Here is a 22,541-nt window from a genome sequence, read left to right as displayed (position 1 = left end):
ATGACTGAAGGTCTGAGTGGGCGGGTGAGGAACAAGTGATGTCCCAGGCCAGGGCTCCCAGACTCACGTCGAAGATCTCAAAGCCAGCGATGTCCAGGACACCTATGAAGTACTGGCGTGGCTGCTTGGTCTCCAGGGTTGCGTTGATGCGTGTCACCATCCAGTTGAACATCTTCTCGTACACTGACTTGGCCAGTGCCCCGATGGCGTATGACACCTGCAGGGTAGGGGAGAGATCCCGATGAGTTGCACTCTTGGGAAGGATGAATTTGAAAGCTCATCTTCCACCACGCTGTGATCTCTTGGCCTTTCATTTTTCATCTGAGGATGACCCACCTGCTGGACATTCTGCCCCTTGGTGACATACTCGTTGCCCACTTTGACTCTAGGGTGGCACAGCCCCTTGAGCAGGTCGGCTGAGTTCAGCCCCATGAGGTAGGCAGATTTGTCGGCCTCTGGAAGGAAAGGGCAGGCAGTGAGGTTAGTGCAGGGATACACGGTCTGCAGACGGGGCCCTCAGTGACACCTCCGCTCTCCTGCTTCTCACCCTCAGTGCCGTCGGGCTCCGCCTGCTCCTCCCTCTGCTTCTGTTTGAACTTCATGTTTCCAAAGTGCATGATGGCGCCTGTCAGCTTGTAAATGGAGTTCTTCTCTTCTGGAGTGAAGCCCAGCACATCAAAGGCACTCTGTAAGCAGCCCCCATATCAGTGAATCCCAGAAAAGGAAGTTAATGAGACCCGCATATACGCTGGAGAGAGAACTTGAATTGGTTTTCCTACTCCCTGTCAAGTATGAGATTCCCACAAGCAGAGAGGGACTCCGAAAGACAGACATTATAAGATCAGAGCTCTGCCTTATCACCGTCCACGGCCAGTGGTCATAGCTGTTCTCTGTAGCTGCTGAGGGCTACCGACCTATGTTCCCAGACCTTTCCCTGCCTAGGTTTTCATAGCTGTGTGTTTCTCTCCTCTACCCAACAGCTCACTTCAGCCCCTAGGATCTGTAGGGCTCTCCTTCCTGTTTCCTGAGCAGTGTAATTTTGTTTTCTACCTTTCCTGTCTCTGTCCATGGTTCTCAGCACTCTGTGATTTGACAGCACCAAACACTGGCTACTCTCCTGCTTCATGGCACGTGTCTTAGCACACCCTGTTCACAGGGTGCATTGTAGCTCTCCAGGAGGGTTGTACCACTTTAAACATCAGATAGCCAGTGTCTTGGCTCTGTTACTAAGCTGGCACCATGTGCTACCACTGAGTGTCCGCCCCGCGGCTGAGTGCCCACATACGTACATCGGTGGCCATGAGCTCTTCAGAGTCATCGATTGAGGCCACAGTCGTCTCTCCTTGGGAGATGAACGCATAATCGTAGGGGTTGTTGGTGATCAGCAGCATGTCTAAGATGGAAGGGATGTGGTTTGGATGTGCACAACCCCTGGCTATCCTCGGGGCTGCTGGCTATAGCAAACAGGCCAAGGGAGAGGCTCAGCTAGGGCTCGACTTGACCCCCAAGATTGAATCTAACAATATCCTAGGGCCCAAGGCATACTGCCAGAACCCAGCCTTAAGCAGAAAAGACCAGGTTGCCATGGAAATATCTGGTCTCAGTCTGACTCACCTAGAAGCTCAGGCTTTTTATTAGACAGGATTTGGTAGAAAATGTGATAATCTCTTTCTGCTTTCAGCTGGAAAATAACCCTGGATTTTTCCAGAAGGTCTGTGAACAGGCAGATAGAAGGAGAGGAATGAGGGGTTAGAATGCAGATACAAGGAAGTCACGGGAAAGGGATGGGGACCATGACAAGAAAGGACAGAGGGAGAGACCACAAAGGTCACACGTGAAGGACCCAGAAGGAAAGAAAGCATCTTAAAGAGAAACCCCAGAGAAACATGCACTGATGGCAGACAGAAGGCAGAGAAAGCCTCAGGCAGATGTAGAGGCAGAAAGAAGAAATGCATGCTGAGGGAAGAGGCTGAGATCAGCCGTAAAACCAGGATGGGCTCAGCCTAAAGAAGTCCCCGCAAGTTCGCGGAACTTACAGGTCTCTATGTCTGCAGATGCCAACTTTCCTGTTGCCCCAAAATGGATTCGGATGAATTTCCCCTGAAGAGATGGATGGACGAGAGTAGCACTGAGCCTGGGAAAGGCTCCCATTGGAGCCCATCCTCCAGCCAGCACAAGTCCCGAGTTCAAGGTGGAGGATCACTCACAAATCGGGAGGAGTTGTCATTCCGAACTGTCTTGGCGTTGCCGAAGGCCTCCAGAGCAGGGTTGGCTTGGATGATTTGATCTTCCAGGGTGCCCTGAAGAGGCCGAGAAGGATGAGAGGTGAAGGCTGCCTACTCTTTTTCCATAATGCAGGCCCTGAGGGGACAGCAGGCCTACCTTGCCCGGGGTCTGGTCCTTCTTGCTGCGGTCCCCAATGGCAGCAATAACAGCGAAATATTGGATGACCCTCTTAGTGTTGACAGTCTTCCCAGCTCCGGATTCTCCGCTGTTGTGACAAGCAAAGGCTTAATGGGCAGCAAAACCACTGGTTAAGACCGACAAGCCTCAGGTGAGGGGGAGCACCTCTTCTAGTGGAGAGGATGCGCTCTGATCAGGGAGTTGTTAGGGACTGGGACATAGGATCAGGTTAGCCAGCAGGAAGATGATGCCACAGAGAACAAGGTGTCAATCAGAGGAGAGGATGGAGAGAATAGGTGGGGAGGAGAGAAAAGGTTTCTGAGGGGAAAGATAAGGAAAGTGAAGAGGAGAGCTGCATGGGCCTTTCCAGATGAGTTTATACATGAATGAGGAGTTAGAGGAAATGGGGGAGAAAACGAGAGGAGAAAAAAAAAAGCAGAAAGGGAGAGAGGCACAAAGAAAGGAGTTGGAGCAAAGATCAGAGAAGAAAGAGATGGGCATGTGGGTGGAGAGAAAGGACCATAGGGGCGTGCAAAGGAGTCTGGGTACGCCCTAGTGGATTCTGGGATCAGGAATTCTGGAGCTATGCTCACGTGATGAGAATGGACTGGTTCTCCCGATCTGGAAGAGAGGAGGAGAGGCAGTGGGGTGAGGGATGAGAGTCCGGGTGAGATTTCAGGTTGGGGGGACCCAGGTCGGTCGGGGCACCAGGCTTTACCTGTCAGCATGTACTGATAGGCGTTGTCAGAGATGGAGAAGATGTGAGGTGGGGCCTCACTCCTCTTCTTGCCCCGGTAGGCGGCCACCACTTCCGCATTGTACACTGGCAGCCACTTATAGGGGTTGACGGTGACGCAGAAGAGGCCTGAGTAGGTCTGGGGGTAAGGAAGTGAGGGGTGGTTGTCAGAATTAGAGAAAGACCCCAGGGGACGATGGAAACAAAAGGCAAAGCTCAGAATCATTCCGGTGTTATAACTGAGCAAAGGGGCAGGGGCTGGCGTGCAGTGCCACGCTTCCTTCCCACCACGGAGCAGGTCAGTAGGGGGCATGGCTTCAGGAGCCGGCTCTCGCCCAGGAAGCTCTAGGGTCCCAGAGATGGATGGACCGGTGCAGTACTCACGTAGATCATCCAGGAAGCGTAGCGCTCCTTGAGATTGTACAGCACAGCCGGCTCATGCAGGAAGGTCAGCATGGCCATGTCCTCGATCTTGTCGAACTTGGGAGGGTTCTGCTGCATCACCTGGTCCTCCTTCACCGTCACCGTCTGTAACAGCCCACACAGGCCCTCATGTCAACCTGTGTCTGCCCTGTTTTGTCAGCATGAGGGCAGTAGGACAAGGTATGGAGTGGGGGAGATGGTATATCGCCGAGGAGAGATTGGAGTTAGATGTTGGGAGTAAGGAGACTTTTGGGAGAGTTTGGATCCCCATCCTATCCAAAGGACAAGGAGCTTGGGGGTCCTCAGGTGTGCATGCATGTGCCGCTCTCTGGGCACCCCCAGTGTGGGGCTCTCTGGAGTGGCCCCCACACCAGTACCGACACCTACCTTGCCATTCTCTGTCTCAGCGGTGACTTTGCCACCTTCTCGAGACACGATCTTGGCCTTGACAAACTCTTCTTTGTCATCAGGCACAAAAACATCTTTCTTGAGGTCAAAGGGCCTGGTCTGCGCCTCCAGCCTCTCCTTCTCAGACTTTCGCAGGAAGGGGGCTGCGGCCCCAAATGCAGCCATCTCTGCGTCCGCCATGGCTGAGCCTGGGGTGAGGAGCAGTTGTTACCCACAGCCTTTCCCCATCCTGGGCTCTCCTCTTGAGTGGCAGCTCCCAAAGCTGGCACCATGCTAGCCCTCAGGAACTTACCCTTCTCCAAGCTTACCCCTAAATCAGAGAGCAGCCTGGCAACTGTGCCAGGCAAAGGGGACAGCTTTGTTCACTTGGGGGCACTCTTTGGGTGTGTCCTGACCTTCTTGCAGGATCAGGACTCTGCATCAGTCTCTGCCTGTCAACAGTCCCTGCCCGTCACTGGCCATGAGTACTTCTGAAACCCAGGTCACTGTCTCCAAGCAGACAGAAAGGGGCTCTCCAGGCTTCGGGCTACTGAGTGCAGTTTCCCAGATCTCCCAACATTTGGACTTCAACCTTTCTTACCTTGGATTCTCAAACGTGTCTAGTGATAGAGAGGTAGGGCCCAGGCCTGTAGGAGAGCTGGAGAAAGGGAAGAGACTGTGTCAGGACAGGCTGTGGCCCAGCCTGGCTTCTGGCATCTCCCTCCTCTCTGGCTCTGTTCTTCCGCACATGGAAGCGTCATTAGCAACGCTGGTCACCCTTTCTGGTCACTACCATCCTTCCTTTTCCAGCTTTGTTTCCTTTCTCCCAAAGACTAACAACACTTGCGTCTTTCAGTCCTCCACCCTTAGGGCTGCTCTACCCTTACCTGTATCCGCCTGTGAGGCTTCCTTTCTTTGAGCCACCAACAAAACCAGAACAGTTACATTTGTTCAGACAATGCACTTTTACTGTTTTACTTGGCAGCTGCCCCCTTGGACACGTGAGGACGTCAAGGCTGAAGGCCTTGCTTTTCTCAGAGCACAAGGCAAGTAGCAGAGTCCAGACTTCAGACTCGAGTCTCCTGATTCCAAGAGCCCTCTGACTACCCTCGCACACCCCAGCGTCCCCTGCACATGCTCTGAGGAACATCATGCCTTCTGCTTGTGCACACACTTGACCTGAACATCAGCTTCCGTCCAGCCTCACTCAGCATGCATGCTCCCTGCGGTGTTCACGTGCAGCAGCCCAGCGCATAGGCAGGCTCCCGTGGCTGCCTAGTCTTCAGTGTACAAAGATCAGAGCCCCCCACACCTGCATGTGTGTGGGCTGCTGCTTCAGAGATTACATGCAGGGTCATACATAGTAATAATTCTTCCTTGCATACAATCAGACACTTCCACAAGCATGGACAGGTTCTAGTAGTCACGGAGCTGGCTTCCTTAAGAATTATTCTCCACCATTCTATTCCTCTTCCCCCAAAATGCTTGTAACCAGGCATGATGCATCTTATGTGATAAAATATCAACTGATCCTTACATTTAAGACGTGTGTTTGTACTTGCATGCACACACGCACTCACATACACACACATGTACACGCTCACACTCACTGCTATTGCATTCTGGGCCATATATACATATAGATATTCACACACACACACCCTTGGAACACTTGGGCTCCCACACTCCTATGGCACAAGCATGCGTATTTAGCTCTGCACAGGAGGGTTCAGTAGTAACCAGGTACTACAGGCCAGAAACCTGCTGGTCTAGAGGAATCACTTCCTGAACCTGGAGCCCCTTATGCCAGAGGGAGGCCTCCAGCTCCCATTCCTACCTGAGGGTAGCAAGGAAGGAAACAGCAGGAGAATGTTCAGAGCCAGTCCTGCTCTCAGGGGCTGTATATATGGGGCAGCAGGGTGCCCCATCCCCCACCTGCACCCAGTCCCTAGCCAGATTTAGAAAGGGCTGTTGTCACTAAAAGCATTTCCCCCGACTCTCCCCCCCTTCCCTTGTCCAAACAGTACCCCCCCTCCTCCCCCAGCTAGGAAACAATTGGAAGTGGTCGTCATTGTTGTGGTATGGCGCTCCAGGGTCTGAGTTCCAGGGGGTGGGGCGGCTCCAAGCGGAGCAAAAATATCCCCTTACATTCCACAGCTCACTAGAGAGTAAGCTGACCAGGACCACCATGACCTCAGGCAGGCAGGGCCCTGGCTGGCCTGCAGGAGGGCCCTGCTGCCCCTGGCATGGCTGCCCCTTAGAAGCCTTGCCCCCAGTACTAGTCTGGTCCTATGTCTAGGATCCTCCCCACTCTCCTGGCTTGAGTCCTGCATCTGACTGAGGTGGGGAGGGGTTGGGTCACAGCGGCAGAGAGGGGCAGGGCAGAGTTGGGGGCATGGCCCTGGCATGGCGGTAGGATTGGAGCAGATAGAAGGTAGGTTCCTGTTAGGAGCAGAGTTTAGACACAGGAGCTCTGGCTCGGGCGCTGCTCTCCTTGGGCCAGCAGGCAGTGTGTCTCTGGGATCATTGGGCTTCAGAGCCAGGCAGATCTTTAGTGATCCATTTAAGTGCTTTGCTTTCTGCAGGCGGGAGAGCTTCCTCTAAGATTACACAGCTTCAGGGGAGCAGAAGTCGAAGTGGGGACCTCAGCAGAGAGGAAGTTGATCCCAGTCAGGGGAGGAGGGCTAGGGGTTCCAAGGAAGCAATGCCAAAGCTGTTTGCAGAGGAGGACCGGTTGCCCAATAGTTGTACTTTAGAGCCCTTTCCTGTTCTCCTAGCTGGCCTGCCTGAGCCTCCCAGGGCTATAGGTAATACAGCTACAGTTCCCTGGCCCACCTGGCCTCTGTCTAGACATGGATGCAATCTTTGTTCTTACAAGTGGAGAGAGGGACAGGGCAGGAAAGATCTTCCCTTTCCCTGCAGTCCCTGGGAGCAAGGCTGGCACCCAGCCGTGTTCTTGTTCTTCCAGCATAGGCTATGGAAGCGTCACCGCTCGGTGTCTAGGCAACAGATTCATGGTTTAGTTTGAAATCCCCTTTTGTCTCAAACACAGCCCTGAGCGCATGCGGATTAATCCAGTTGATTAGATGTCAGTTTGAAGGAGAGAGGCGGGCCTGGGGGATGGAGTGCAAGCCAAGCAGGTACATTTTGAAGGTGGGGTGGGCACAGCAGGGAAGGGAAATTCCAGGAAGGGCTTCTGTGGGGTTTCTTGGTAACCACAGCACAGTGCGACTGAGGATGCTGAGCATGCTGAGCACTGTGCCTACTGTGCAAGAGGGAGCTGGGGGGGAGACCACAGACTGTAGGGGCTGCGTCCCACTGCAGCTGCAGCTCTGCAGTCCTCAGCATGCAGTTGCAGTTGCTGAAGAGCTGGTCTTGCTGCTAACATGCTCAAATTCTGCGGGCCTCTTCCAGACCCTGCCAGGTCTGAGCAGCCTCACTAGGAGGAACCTCCACCGCAGGGCGGAAGTAAGGGAACAGCTCTTCCAGACTCTTTTTTTTTTTTTTTTCCTCAACACAGGAAGGTGCCCTTCCTGTCATGCGCAAGGATAGGGCTCAGGCACAGGTGCATGCAATGAGATGGGTAAAGAAGGCTTGAAACCTGGGTGAGCCATTTTAAAGCCAGTGTCTTTCTTTGAGTGGCTGTGGGATTCGGTAGCCATCTCTACAACTTAACCACACACCCACCCCGCTCCTTTCAGGTTTGCAGGGCTTTGCTCTATAGATGCTTCAGTGTATTGTTCTCGATGCCACAAGGCAGAGTATAAAAGCCACTTTCCTAATTTTAAGTTCTCTGTCTCCTATCCCAGATGTTCGGGTCTCTCTTCTGCTTGCTGCTGTTGGCGGTTGGGTGGCTCTTCCCATCCTGTCCTTCCCTGTCTGAGCATCCATTGAGGGCCGACTGTGAGCTTAGCGCTGTTGTAGTCAATGGGGATAGGTAACAAAGAACCAAAGCAAAGAGCCCTGCTGGGGCAGCAGAGGACCCAGGCCTCAGAGCACAGCCTGGGCTGCAGACGTGACATTCCTAGTGCAGAGAATGGGGCCCGAACCCATGTGAGGAGTGGGTGGTGATGTGGAGCACACCACAGAGTGACAGGAGACAAGACAAAGGGACAGCAAGTGCTATAAATAAAGAGGGCCGACTGGACTGGAGGCAGCTAAGCTGAGGTAGACCAAATAAGGCCTGACAGACGGAAGGTGAGCTGCCGCCTCCCCTAGCCTCCCCTCCCCAGGCACGGGGCCTGCTTTGTCTGGGCTCTGTCACCACACTGATCGAGTGTCAGGCCCAAACAGGAGCCATTTGCTGTGAACATGCCAGTGGAGACCAGCGGAAAGTTTGCTAAAATTACTACTGGGAATTAGGGGGAGGTGGGGGTACTCGGGCTTAAACTAGATGGGAGTAGTGCGTGGAAAGAGAGAAATCTGAAAGGAATCTCAAAACCCAAAGGGAGAGGGGTCAGGAGGAGACAAAAGAGCTTCTGGCCCAAGTGGAGGAAGGAGCCTCAGTTGGTTGAGAACAGGAGAGGGGACCCAGGAGAGGACCCAGTGCTTGCTCCTAGCTGCCTGAGTCCCTGACCTTGGGGAACCTATCTCTGGCTCCACACCCCGGCCAGGATTAGGGAGTTGAGCTAGTCACTCTCAGGTTTCTCTTTACAAACAGCTGCTCCTTCTTGTCATTCTTTTGTATTCAGGCTAGTTCCAAAATGTTTTTGTACTCTGCATAGTCGCCTGCCCACTCAATCCACCAGACTCTCTTCACCCCAGTCTTCGCTTTCCGATAGACTAGACGGGAGCCAGCTGGGGAGGCAAACCAGTTTCAACTAGAGTGTTTTAGGCAGGTAGATCTCTCCTTCAAGAGTGTTTGGAGGGGGTGATGTGTGGAGGGGCCAGTCTAGAAGCTTGAGGGAGCTTAGAAGGGGGCTATCTGGGAGCACGGAGATCCCCTGAGACCCATCTCTACGTTTTCTAGCCATATGGTCTAGCTCAGTCACATTACTCCCTGAGCCAGTTTTACCATCAGTGTGTGGTTTTTTATTGTTGTTGGTGGTGGTTTTTTGTTTTTGTTTTTATTTTTTTATTTTTTGGCAAGGATTATGGAGACTGTTCACAGGTGATGGGCCTAGCACACATCAGCACATAACAGACTTCACAGCAGGAAGTTTTTATCCCAAGGAACACCAACATCAGGGACCCAGACTGCAGACAGCAGGGCTAGTCCTTTTGGCCCTTAGCATTTCCCTCAGCCCACCAGGTCTCATTGGTTGAAGACAAGACCTTCAGGTGGTCTTAGACTGCCCTGATGCTGTCTGTAAAACTTTTCTCATGACCAAGATGTAGCCTAAGCCCATCCAAAGCTGGCCCAGCAAAATGGCAATATTGTCAGGAAAACAAATGGAAGCTGAGGGGAGGCAGTAGCTAAATGCTTTTTGTGTTCGTTGGCCATGCAGAAAGCGGCTGCTGGAGATGGGGAGCCAGGCTGTGAGGAGGAGGAGGCGGGTTAGACTGAGGCCCTCAGGAGGTGGTCCAGCCAGGGACCCTTCAGATACTCCTGATCTTAGGGTCAGCCAAGGGTGCAGAGGGTCTAGAACCCTCTGAAGGACAATGCTAGAGTATTTTGATATGAAAAAAAAATTGGGCAAACTTGGCTTGATGTGGTGGTATCGGTCTTTAATCCCAGCACTCAGGAGACAGAAACAAGCAGATCTCTGCATTTGAGGCCAGTCTGAACTACACAGAGAATCTCAGGCCAGCCACAGTAACACTCTACCAGTGAGAGACAATCACTGTGGGACTGGTCTGACTGTTAAGGCCCCAGCTTGGAGGATCGAGTAGCTACTGCATTCTCAGCTCTCGGGTGTGATTCTGCTGGTGTCATTATCTTCAAGCTGACTTTAAAAAGTCTTTAGTATATGTCTTAGGGTTTCTACTGTTGTGATAAAACACCATGATCAGAAGCAACTTGGGAGGTTTACTTCAGCTCCCAACTCTTAAGTTATACTCTGACATTGAGAAAAGTCAGGACAAGAACTCAAGGCAAGAGCCTCGTGGAGGCAGGAACTAAGTCTGCTTACTGGCTTGCTCCCCAGTGGCTTGCTCAGTCTGATTCTTGTAACACCCAAGAGCTCCTGCTTAGGGGTGGCACCACCCGCCATGGGTTCTGCCCTCCGTATCAATAATTAATTAAAAGGCCAAGCTGATGGGACATTTTTTCAGTTGAGGTTCCTCCTCCTCATGTGATCCTAACTGTTGAGTGGGCAACGACAAAACTGACCAGGACAGCATGCATAAAAGTGGGCAGTCTGGAAAGGAGCAAAGGAGAGGGTTAGAGAGATGGCTCACTGGTGAGAGTCCTTGCTGTTCTTGCAGAGGAATGGAGATCTGATTCCCACAACCCACAGGGCAGCGCACAACCTCATGTAATTCCAGTTCCGAGGGACCCGATGCCCTCTTCTGGCCTCCACCGGGAATACACAGAATACACAATAAGCAAAACATCCAACACAAAACCAAGAGCAAATGTATCTTTCTTTAAAGAGAGGAAACGTGCTGGGCATGGTGGTACAAGTCAGTTCCAGCGCTCAGGAGGCAAAGGCAGATAAATCTCTGGTGGTTCAAGGCCACCCTGGTCTGTACAGTAAATTCTAAGATAGTCTGGGCTACATAGCGAGACCTGTCTCAAGAGAAAAAAAAAAAAAAAGTGAGCAGAGAGATGTGAAGCACTGGTGGCTCCTCCAGAGGACCCAGGTTCAATTCCCAGAATTCACATGACAGCTCACAAGGGTCTGAAATGGAGATCCTGGATCTAAAATAAGCCAAGAACTAAGAACCTCTTCGTCTACAGGGATGACACCATTAAGTGCTTAAAGGTGAGAACACACACCTGGACCTTAAAAGGTGGAGGAGGCTTTGAGAAGCACTATGTGCCAAGCCATGTTCCCAGCAGTGGAAATCAGCATGGCCCAAAGTTCGGTCAGTGAATGGTGAGGTGAGACACCACACACACACACACACACACACACACACACACACACACACGCTTAGCATAAAGATAAATATATTTTTTAATAATAAAATGCTGGATGTGATGTGGCAGCAAGCATCTGTAATCCCAGCACTTCTATGGCAAAATGAGAGGCGAAGACAGGAGAACATTCAGGAAGCAAGAAAGTTCATGGGCAGCCAGTCCTGGAAACACGACAGAGCAGAAGAGAAACCTTGCCTCAAACCTATGTGGAAGGAGGGAACCAGTCCCTACAGGTCGTGCCCTGACCTCCATGTGTGTACTGTGACACGAGGGTGCCTACAGACGTCATGCACGTGCATACACACATCCACCACACACACGCTAACATTTAGGAAGAGAGAAAGAGATAGGAGTCAAAGAGAATAAGGCAAGATTGGTTTCCTAGAAATCACAGAAGTCTTTCAAGAGGAGCAGGTGGCTGGTAGTGTCAGATTCCAAAGAAAGGCAGAGTGACAGGAGAAGAGAACTTGGGTGGCCTTGCAGGAAGCAGCTTCCAGAGAGTCACAGGGCAGCGCCAGGCTGCTGTGGTTTAATTAAGAATAAGGACGAGGAGGATTTAAGCAGAGTGGCTGGGAGTTAATAAAGGAAAGGGACCGGAAGTGTGGACAGTGCGGGTTACAGCTTCTGATGGAGTGATCTGGCATCGGAATGAATGAGGCAGTGAGTGGGTCAGACATTACAGTTTATTCTGTTAAGATAAGGCAGCCCCAGCCCTGGAGCAGGGACCATAAAGGTTGTCCTTGGTTTGCTCTGTTTCCTTTGGGCTTCTCTGGCACTGTTTTCCTATTTCCGGCTCTCTTTCTGGAACTTCGTTCGGAGGGTGGTGTGTAAACACTCAGACACTATGAGATGGGCTTGCAGGTGCGGGACTCACTGGCCACATCCTCACCTTCTCAGATGCTCGAGGCAGCTTGGAGCAGAGCTTGCTCTCCCCTCTCCCCTCCCTTCCCCCTCCCCTCCCCTCCCTACTTCCCCTCTCTTCCCCTCCCTTCCTCTCTCCTCCATCTTGGGCTCTCACTGATTGGCCTGAGTATCTCAGCCCTCACAGGTCTCTGCTCTCAAGGTAAAGTGGGAGGTCCCTAGAGGAGCCTTTGCTTGTACATCAGGGTCTGTGATTTATCCTAGAAAAACAATGTTTGAAGCCAGAAGTGCCCCTTTAATATACGTCCTCCTGTTGGTGATGACCTCCAACCATAAAATGTTTTCCATTGCTACTTCCTAACTGTAATTTTGCTACCGTTATGAATTGTAACACAAATATTTTAGACGTAGAGGTTTGTCAGAGGAGTCGTGCTCCACAGGTTGGAAAGCACTTCTCTAGAGGTTCATCCTATAACCCAGGCCTGAGATGACTTTCTGATCTCTGGGCTGGGCCCTTGCTATTCTTTAAGAACTTGGTACAATGTTTTCTGACATTCCAGTGCTACAACACACACACACAAAGCAGGAGGGGGGGAGACTTTCCTAGTGTGGGAAAAACTGATAAGTCACACACACACACACACACACACACACACACACACTCACCGATCTGAAGCTCCCAAGTCACATTTGGAAGAAGGGATTTCAGGGTCTGACTGCTGCTTTCTTCATGGGATACTTTTCAGGAGCGGTTAGCAGCATGAGAGTTAGCTTACCTCTGGGGTCTGTGGACAGAAACTGAGAGACCCCCAAGTCTGAGGAGATGCTGGCAACGAACAAAGCAGGAGGAGCTGATCTGTTCTGATCAGGGAGAGTGGAGAGGAAAGTGGGGTCGGTGGTTGTTTGGTTTTTGGGGAGTGGTGGTGGGTATTTTTGCTTTTTGGCTTTTTTTGGAGAGTGGGAGAGAGGAGCAGAGAGGCCTTCTGCAAAGTTGCAAGGGTGGGGCTGTCAGAGGTAGGCCCAACTGAGATCTAAGACAGTATCTGAACGGGCAAGACTGTAAAAGAATGTCAGACAGTTGCTACAGTGTGTCACGGGGAGGTGACCTTGTCCAAGGGCAGTGCCTCCTGGTGGAGAGAAACCCTGGGCAGAGCTTTAGGCTTGTGCAAGGGCCCGTGCTGGGCCCCTTGTCTCTGAGATTACAGTCTTAGCTGCCAAGAGCAACTCCGTGGAGGTGGAAGGAAACAAAGCAACGGCCCTTTTGTGGTGCTAAGTTCCTAATAATAGCCCTGGCTGGGCTCCAGAAGGCTCCGCCATAGCCTATCCCCAGTCCTGTTCTCCGAGGTGTTCTAGAACCGGAGCTCGGTAGCCCCACCTCCGCTGTTACCTGGGTTTGCCCAGCTCTGCTGTGAGAGAAGGCAGAGGGCAGAGGAAGCGTGGGCATAAAGATTGCACACGTGTGTTAGGGAGGGAGACAAAGGCCCAAGCCTGGAAAACCAATCTCTCCAGCCATAACTGGAAACAGTGATGTTCCAGGGAGGAGAGAAGGCGGAACGGAGGAGCCAGGGCTGGCTATACGTGGGAAGCAAGGGTGCCTGAAGCAAGGGTGCCTGGCGTGGAAAGACTTGTGGGAAGCCGTGTATCGAGGAAGAGAAGTGGGCTCAGGAAACTTGGGGTGGGGTGAGAAAGCCATAGGGGTTGAGCAGATAAGGTGAACTGACAACGGCTCCTCAGCCACACGGCCCAGGGGGTGACACAGCTCTTGGGAAAGCTTGGGAAAGTCTCTCGAAGGCCATTCCTGTGAGATAACAATGCACTTCAAATCCTTTCCTAATCTTCCCTCCTATTATTAGCCCCGAGTCCTCTCAACCGAGAGGCCACAGGCCCCTGGGCTCTGTCCTTTCCCCATGCCCTTGGCTAGAATTAGACAATCATGTCTGCATGAGCATCTGCTAAGCAAGGTCGTTCTGGCTTCTGGGTGTTGCCACTAGAGAAGCCTGTGGAAATATGGTGGGAAGAGGTTGGAAGGTCACTGAACACCCCCCCACACACACCTTGGTTGTGGAACACCCCCTGATATGAAGAGGGTTAGAAGCCAAAGTTAGAAGAAACCTGTACTGAGTTCTCAAATCAATAAACATATCTTCAGTATGGTAAGCGATTGTGGTGGCAGCATAAGCCTAGAAAAAACAGAAAGGCAGGAGCAGCCATCCTGGAGGGTGGGGCAGGAAGGGGGGGCACCGGAGCTTGCTGAGGGGTCTTCAAAGGATGCATCTTCCAGGTTACACAGCCTCAGCTGCTGGCCAGTGAGAGAGACTCAAGACAGTGGCTTCTGTCAAGTCTTGTGGCCCAAGCTCTAGTGGATTAGATCCCATGAGACTAGACAGGGAGCCCCAGACTCCATGTCTTCTGGGGGGGCCAGGACTTGCCAAGTGAGTTTCACTGGAAACGACCTTTGTCCTTTTGTCCTGCTTTCTCCTTCTGTTTTGTTTTCCCTGTGGCCTCCCTTCTTGCCTTTCGGCCCCTAAGTGTTGCTCATTGTGTTCAGGGTTTGGTTTTTCTGTTTTTGTTTTTGTTTGTTTTTATAATAGACAAAAGCGATTGCATGTTTTTTATCTGGAGCTTGTCTGCCTCTGGCAAACATGAAGAAAATAAATGGATGATGAATAAGGTTCCAAAGGCGGCGAGCAGCTGCCGGTCCTGTGACGCCGTGTGCTGCCGCTGGGACATAGATGGGATTCTCTGGACCTTACTCAGGGAGAGCACGGCGCAGAGGGGACAGCACTGTGTGGTCCCCTTGACGAGTCTCTTTCTTTCTCCTCTTTTTCTTCCTCCCTCCTTCCTTCACCCCTTCGGTCCTTTTTCTCAAAACATAAAAGCAACACTCATTTTAAAGATGAATGGATTTCAGGCTCAGTGGTTTAGAGCACCGACTGCTCTTCCAGAGGTCCTGAATTCAATTCCCAGCAACCACACGGTAGCTCACAAACAACTGTGATGGGATCAGATGCCCCCTTCTGGTGTTTCTGAAGACAGCTACATTGTACTCATATACATTAAATAAACCTTAAAAAAAAAAAAAATGAAGAGCCGGGCAGTGGTGGCGCACGCCTGTAATCCCAGCACTCTGGGAGGCAGAGGCAGGGGGATTTCTGAGTTCAAGGCCAGCCTGGTCTACAGTGAGCTCCAGGACAGCCAGGAGCTATACAGAGAAACCTTGTCTCAAAGAAACCAAATCCAAAAAAACCAAATAAACAAACAAACAAAAAAAGATGAATGGATTTCTACAGTGCACAAGAGGGGAAGTCCTTCCACTGAGCTGCCTTGTTGCAGAGGCGGCTGTGGTCAGCAGTTCAAAGCCTCCATCTGAACCTGATTGTAATTGGCTTGTTTCCAGCTGGGGTCTTGTATTACCCAGGCTGGTCTTGAATTCCTGGCTTATGAGATCGTCCTGGATCAGCCCCCAAAGCAGCTGGCACTACAGGCATGTGCCACCGTGTGGGACATGAGATGATTTTTAACTAGAATAAACAAAACTAAAAGATGTTTATAATTTTTGGAGCGGCTTCTCATGTCACAACCATCCCAGAATGATCCCTTCAAGCCACCTGCATATGAGCAGTTGTCAAAGATCCAAAGGCTCGAGGACAATCAGTTCTCAAAAGAGAATCAACCAGCTAAATGTCATGGTACACACCTGGGATACCTGTACCGAGGAGGTAGACGCAAGAGGGTCAGAAGTTCAAAGACAGTCTCTGCTGTATAGTGAGTTTAAGGCCAGCCTGATCAAATTGGAATCCTATTTAAAACCAAGCCAACAAGGGCCTGTGAGATGGCTCATCAGGTAGAGACGCTTGCAGATAAGCATGGGTTTGATTCCTGGGACCCACATGGGAGGAGGAGAGAAGGTGCAGGTCACCCTCTCATCTTCACACATGCGCTCTGGCACCCTTGCCACACAAATACCTGAACACACACAAATAAGTTAACCTATGCTATTAAAACAAACAAAAGAATAAAACAATCTGTGTGTATAGTGAAAACAATTGGGCTGCATTCTAAGACCTGTCTCAAAAATAAAAACAAAACAACAAAAAAACCTAAACAACAAAAATAGAACCCCCCCCATAAAGACTCAAAATACATTTTAAAAAGAGAATCATACAGGTCAAAAAGGATAAGAGGATGCTGGCAACACCCACTTCTTTTTTCTTTTGTTTTTTTGTTTTTGTTATTTTCCAGACAGGGTTTCTCTGTGGTCCTTACTGTCCTGAAACACTCTGTAGACCAGGCTGGCCTCGAACTCAGAAATCCGCCTGCCTCTGCCTCCCAGAGTGCTGGGATTAAAGGCGTGCACCACCACTGCCTGGCTTCTTTGAACTCTTAGCTTACACCAAAGACCTGTCTTGCATCTCTTCTTTGTTGTGCAAGTTCTAACTCAGCCTTTAGCCCACAGTCAGTCAAAAGTTCTACGATCCTGATGCAGGAGCAGCCTGTGAGCCCACGACTGGCACTGTATACTTTGGATAACTGTGTTCCTTGAGCAAAAGTATTGTGTTTTATTAAAAGATAAGAGTGGCCAGGGCTGCCAGGCGGTGGTGGCGCACGCCTGTAATCCCAGCACTCTGGGAGGCAGAGGCAGATGGATTTCTGAGTTCGAGGCCAGCCTGGTCTACAGAGTGAGTTCCAGGACAGCCAGGGATACACAGAGAAACCCTGTCTCGAAAAAACCAAAATCCAAAAAAAAAAAAAAACAAAAACAAAAAAAAAACAAAAATAAAAAGAGTGGCCAGGGCTATGTTTGGTGGAGGTGCAGCAAGGTGTGGGGGAGGGGTGTGCCTCTGCGGGCCCATGCTGAGGCTTCCCTTCCCTAAGGGACCATCAGCCACAGACAGTATAGTATAGACTAGAGTTTCTCCAGGGCATGGGGAGGGGAGGAGGGACACTGGGGGGGGGGGAAGAAAGAGAGACAGAGAGAGAGAGAGAGAGAGAGAGAGAGAGAGAGAGAGAGAGAGAGAGGAGAGGCTGGCATGTGGAAAGAGATGGGGGAGGGGAGCAAAAGCAAGAGGACAGCAGGAGAGCCAGAGGGGGGTCAGCAGCCCCTTTTACAGTGAGCCATCAACACCTGGCTGTTGTCAGGTGACTGTGGGGCGGAGCCTAGACTAACCGCCCAACAAAAAGCATTAGAAGCCCCCCATCCCCTGTGCCCCCAGTTCTGGGCTTCTTCCATGACCCACCACACACTGAACTAACTCAGGACTCTCATTGTTTCTGGGGCCTCTTAGGAACCCAAGGCAAGTCAGAAAATGAAAGAACACTATAGAGAAATTATTACAGAGCCTGACAGAGTTCAGTCAATACAATAAGGCCCCAAGACATATAACAATCCTGTCTTACAAACAAGGAGTGTGTGAGGACCCAGCGTGGGAAGGAATCAGATAATGAAGACCTGGAAAGAAGACAGCGCGGGTGTGCTGCTGGGCCCAAAGGGTCCTGCTTAGCTTCGGGCAGGCCTGGCTTCTCTGTCTAGTGAGGATGAACCCTGTCTAGTGAGGATGAACCCGAGAGGCAGAATATGAGGTGTCCTGACTCCTAGTCCCTGTGTTAATTACCACAAGCATAGTGCCAGTTTGAGCCTGGTTGCTGGCCCCATTTCTGAGCCTAGAAGATAGGCGGTGATGAACCCACCCTCAGTCTCAGCATCACGCTGCTACTGAGCCCAGGGCCCTGGGAATCTGCCTTCTATTGTTCCTAAGACTCTGGTCCCTTTTTGGCACAATCTGGAAACTGAACTCTAGTCTTTTGGGGGGCCAGGGGGAGTTTCAAAACAGGGTATCTCTGGGTAGCTCTAACTGTCCAGGAGCTTGTTCTGTACACCAGGCTAATCTTGAATTCAGGGTTCCACCTGCCTTTGCATCTGCCTCCCCAGTGCTGGATTAAAGGCAAGGGCTATCACACCCAATTTCCAAGCCCTAATCCTGTTCCCTTTGCCAGATACCTTATACCTTTTCTTGCCTAGTTTTTCTGGCTCCTGTCTACTCCTCTAGTGTTACAATTTTCTGAGCCTCAGCCCAGAAGCTGGGACCCTACTTTCTACTAGAATGAGGTAGAATGATTTAATGCCTAAGAGAACAGGCTTCAGATATTAAAAACCCCAGCTGTACTATGTGATCTGGGTGGCCTCCATAGACATGACTGTTCATAGTGCACAAACATAAATGCAGACAAAATACCTACATGTGAGAAATAAATATGTAAATAAAGCCTTTAAAACAAATAAGAACATTTTCTTATCTGTAAAGACACAAATACATTCAAAATAAAAGACAGGAGTGATAGCACATGCCAATAATTCTGGCCAGGTGGTGGTGGTGGCAGCGGCTGCGCACACCTTCAATCCCAGCACTTAGGAGGCAGAAGCAGGTGGATTTCTGAGTTCAAGGCCAGCCTGGTCTACAGAGTGAGCTCCAGGATAGCCAGGGCTACACAGAGAAACCCTGTCTCAAAAAACCAATAATAATAATAATAATAATAATAATAATAATAATAATAATAATAATTCTGGTATCAGGAGGCGGGAAAAGCTCCAAAATTCAAGATCAGATTAGCCAGGGGGAAAAAAGAAGATAAAGAAAAATAGACCATACCAATCAATACTGATCAAAAGAGAGATGGAGTAAACATACTGATTTTAGATTACAAGGACCTTAAAGAAAAGAAAATTATCAGGGGTAAATTGTGGCATTAAAATAGGAGGCTAATTCTCCCAGAAGACAAAACGGTTTCTACCGTTGGCAAGTGAAGTCCCAGGAAAAAGCTTCCACTGTGTTAAAGACTCTATTAGGCTGATTAACTAATTAGAATTTCCATGTTTGGGGAGAATTTGGAATTACAGATATAGAGCCCACTTATCTTAGCTATCATTAGCCCTATTAACAGCCACTTATGGCCCACTCTGTGTCTGACCTGGCATCCTGATGGCTGTCAGGTGACATCCTGCGGAATATACGGTTTCCACCAGCCCAGAGGCAGGAACATTCCACGGCATCTGTGGCTCAAGCGGAGGTTTCTTTGCTGGCCCTGCCTCCCCGACGGCCAGCAATGTATTTAAGAGTGCCCCGGTTTATGAATCCCTTTTGTTCTGTTACTGGAACAACTTCCTCAAACTGTTACCACGCAGAAACCAGTACTGGGGTAACTGAATCCTCGTGTGTGCCCAGGCCATAGCCACCATTAAGTGGTTCCAGAATAAACCATCTCTTACTCCTTTCGAAGTGATCGCTGTTATCCTCGTATCAACACCTAAGGAGCATAGTTGAAGATTTCAACTTCTGCTGAATGATAGGGCTCAGAGGCAGAGAGTCATCAAGAGCATAAGTGAACCCAAACAGTGATCAATTGATTGGACCTAACTGACATGTAAAAATTTCTCTATCCAATGATGACAACATACACACTTTACTCAAACTCATGAAGAACATTCTTCAAGATGCTGTAAATGAGCCGGGTGGTGGTGGCACACGCCTCTAATCCCAGCACTTGGGAAGCAGAGGCAGGCAGATTTCTGAGTCCGAGGCCAGCCTGGTCTACAGAGCGAGTTCCAGGACTGCCAGGGCTACACAGAGAAACCCTATCTCAAAAAACCAAACCAAACCAAACCAAAACAAACCAGATTCTGTAAATGCACCTGGCCGCTGAAGAGAAGAGGGATTGTCGGTAACTTCTTTGTAGGCACAGAGGTCTGAATCAGGAATCAACAGCAGTGAAATTCCAATAGAATGCTTCTAAATAATATATAGGCTAAAGAATAAGGCTCAAGACAAGTATTTTGAGCTGGCTTGTTGTGGGATTATATGCCTATATACTCAGGAGACTAAGTCAACAGAATCAAGAGCTCAAGGCTAGCCTAGGCTATGATGTAACCATGGTTCAAACAATAAAAACAAACAAAAACAGGAAAACTCAGTTACAAAAATTCTATCAGAAAATTGTGAGAAGACTAAAGAGAGATTTAAAAAAAAATTGAAAGAACTGAAGCCAGGTGTGGTGCCACATACCTTCAGTCCCAGCATTTGGGAAGCAGAAGCAGGTGGGTCTCTGGGATATTCCATCTCAAAAAGAAAAAGAAGAGGAGGAGGACAGGAATGAAAGGGGCAGAATCTGGGCCGAGGAGCTGGCTCAGCAGTTAGCATGCAGTGCTTGCTTTACGGACTTTACCCACAAGGCAGCTCACAACTCCAGGTGTTCATAACGCCAGTTCCAGCGGATCTGGTGCCCTCTTCTGGCCACCTCAGGGAGCGGGCAAAGATGTGGTACATGCATCCATACACATAACATACACACACACACACACACACACACACACACACACACACACACACACACGCACGCACACACAGGCACACACGCACACTCACACGCACGTGCACACACATGCATGCACGCACACACACACACACACACACGCGATTTCTTACAATGTCAAAGTTCAACTGATTTAAAATTTCAAAACTTGGACGGAGTTTTCTTTAGCTTTACAGATTTAAGATAATACCTAATTGATACTCTTCTGGGCTTTGTCCTTCTCACAAATTCATAAGGAAATGCTTTTAATTTAAGACTTCTCCACCAAGAGCCCAGGAACTTGAGGCAACTCCTACACCCAAGGCTCAGGGAACCCTGGGGAGAGGGTGTGTGTCTTAGATCACTATTGTTATGATGAAATACCATAGCCAAAAGCAAGTCTGGGAGGAAACTTTTTTTTTTTTTTTTTTTTGGCTCACACTTCCGCATCACAGTCCCACAGTCCGTCAGTGAAGAAAGTCAGGGCAGGACCTGGAGGCTGGAGCTGATGCGGAGGCCACGGAGGAGGATGCTTACTGGCTTGCTCCTCACAGCACACTCAACCTGCTTCACAGAACCCAGGACCACCCGCCCAAGGATGGCCCCGCCCACGATGGATGGGGCCTCCCACATCAATCCCCAATTAAGAGAATGCCCTGCAGCTGGATCTTACGGAGGCATTTTCTCAACTGAAGTCCCCTCCTTTCAGATGACTCTGGCCTGTGTTAAGCTGACATGATACTAGCCCGCACAGGGTAGAAAAATCGTAAGGGTCATAGGACCAGGACATTTGCTAGAGGATAGTGCCTTCTACATGACAGGTCATGTGCCCGTGAAATCTTGACAATGTGATTGTCTAAATGAGGCCAGCACAATGACAACACCATTGCCATTTGCTGCTAAGGGAGACTCCGTCTCTTCCAGGGACCCAAGGCTCGTCCCTAAACACACAAGTGCTGGCTTGCTTCCTGTTGCTGTGATGTCCGCCATGAACAACTGCAGCCTGGGGAAGAAATGGTTTATTTCATCTTACGACTCTAAGGTCGCACTGCATCACTGAGTGTCTTAGTCAGGGTTTCTATTCCTGCACAAACATCATGACCAAGAAGCAAGTTGGGAGGAAAGGGTTTATTGAGCTTACACTTCCACGTTGCAGTTCATCACTAAAGGAAATCAGGACTAGAACTCAAGCAGGTCAGGAAGCAGGAGCTGATGCAGAGGCCACGGAGGGATGTTCCTTACTGGCTTGCTTCTCCTGGCTTGCTCAGCTTGCTTTCTTATAGAAGAACCCAAGAGCACCAGCCCAAAGGTGGTACCACCCACAAGGGGCCCTCCCCACTTGATCACTAATTGAGAAAATGATCCACAGCTGGATCTCATGGAGGCACTTCCCCAACTGAAGCTTCCTTCTCTGTGATAACTCCAGCCTGTGTCAAGTTGACACACAAAACCAGCCAGTACAATTGACCCCTTGTCAGCTTGACACACAAACACATCACTATTAAGCCTCAACCCTTACTTTCTTATTCATCCCCAAGATCTAAATTACTTTAAAAGTCCCATAGTCTTTACACATTAAAAGTTCAATCACCTCAAAATGTCCAATATCTTTAAAATTCAAAGTCTTTTAAAAATTCAAAGTCTCTAACTGTGGGCTCCACTAAAATACTTTCTTCCTTCAAGAGGGAAACATATCAGGGCACAGTCACAACCAAAAGCAAAACTCAAACTCCAATGGTTCAATGTCTGGGATCCAACTCACGATCTTCCGGGTTCCTTCAGGGGTTTGGGTCACTTCTCCAGCTCTGCCCTTTGTAGCACACAACTTGTCTTCTAGGCTCCAGCTGCCTGGACTCCACTGCTGCTACTATTCTTGGTGGTCCTCGCGTGGTACTGGCATCTCCAAAACTCTGCTACCTTCCACTGTAATTAGGCTTCACCAATAGCCTCTCATAGGCTCTCTTCATGATGACAAGCCTCTGCTCCTATGTATGACCCCTTCAAGTCCTGGGCCATCAATTGCAATTGAGGCTGCACCTTCACCAATGGCCTTCCGTGGCCTCTCACTGTGCCAAGAGCCTCAGCTGCTCTTCATGACCCCTTCATGCCTTCAAAACCAGTACCATCTGGGTGACTCTTACACAGTACCAAGTCCAGCCACAGCACAAAATACAACTGTGGCTATCTCTGGAACACCCTCTCTGTGCTCTCAGAAAACACTTCCAAGAAGATTTCACCTCAGTGATGCTGGTCTCTTCTTAATCACTGCTAATTTCTTAGCTCCAGCTAACCAGCATCAATAGTCCCAGTAACACAAAGGTTTGCTTTAGTGGTTCTGGTATCTTGTTACTCACAGCTGATTCT

The 22,541-nt window shown here is 50.0% G+C and overlaps 1 protein-coding gene across 1 annotated transcript in view; it reads right to left on the bottom strand.

Moving 5' to 3' along the window:
- LOC127691541 (myosin-7) overlaps positions 1-18,921 on the bottom strand; it is a 35,773-nt gene extending 16,852 nt beyond the window's left edge. Inside the window, exons 1-14 of the mRNA XM_052191464.1 lie at positions 18,801-18,921; positions 4,551-4,607; positions 3,950-4,158; positions 3,524-3,667; positions 3,122-3,278; positions 2,997-3,024; positions 2,383-2,491; positions 2,208-2,300; positions 2,037-2,100; positions 1,615-1,713; positions 1,290-1,393; positions 548-686; positions 337-455; positions 68-217 (exon numbers count right to left, since the gene is read on the bottom strand). Of these exons, the coding sequence (XP_052047424.1) occupies positions 68-217; positions 337-455; positions 548-686; positions 1,290-1,393; positions 1,615-1,713; positions 2,037-2,100; positions 2,208-2,300; positions 2,383-2,491; positions 2,997-3,024; positions 3,122-3,278; positions 3,524-3,667; positions 3,950-4,150 (1,407 nt within the window). The 5' untranslated portion in view covers positions 4,151-4,158; positions 4,551-4,607; positions 18,801-18,921. The remainder of the gene's footprint in view (positions 1-67; positions 218-336; positions 456-547; positions 687-1,289; positions 1,394-1,614; positions 1,714-2,036; positions 2,101-2,207; positions 2,301-2,382; positions 2,492-2,996; positions 3,025-3,121; positions 3,279-3,523; positions 3,668-3,949; positions 4,159-4,550; positions 4,608-18,800) is intronic.
- Positions 18,922-22,541: the final 3,620 nt, after the last annotated feature.

The sequence above is a fragment of the Apodemus sylvaticus genome, chromosome 8 (assembly GCF_947179515.1).
Source record: "Apodemus sylvaticus chromosome 8, mApoSyl1.1, whole genome shotgun sequence".
Lineage (NCBI taxonomy): Eukaryota > Metazoa > Chordata > Mammalia > Rodentia > Muridae > Apodemus > Apodemus sylvaticus.
The sequence above is the reverse complement of the archived record's forward strand: the minus strand, read 5'-3'. Positions and strand labels throughout refer to the sequence as shown.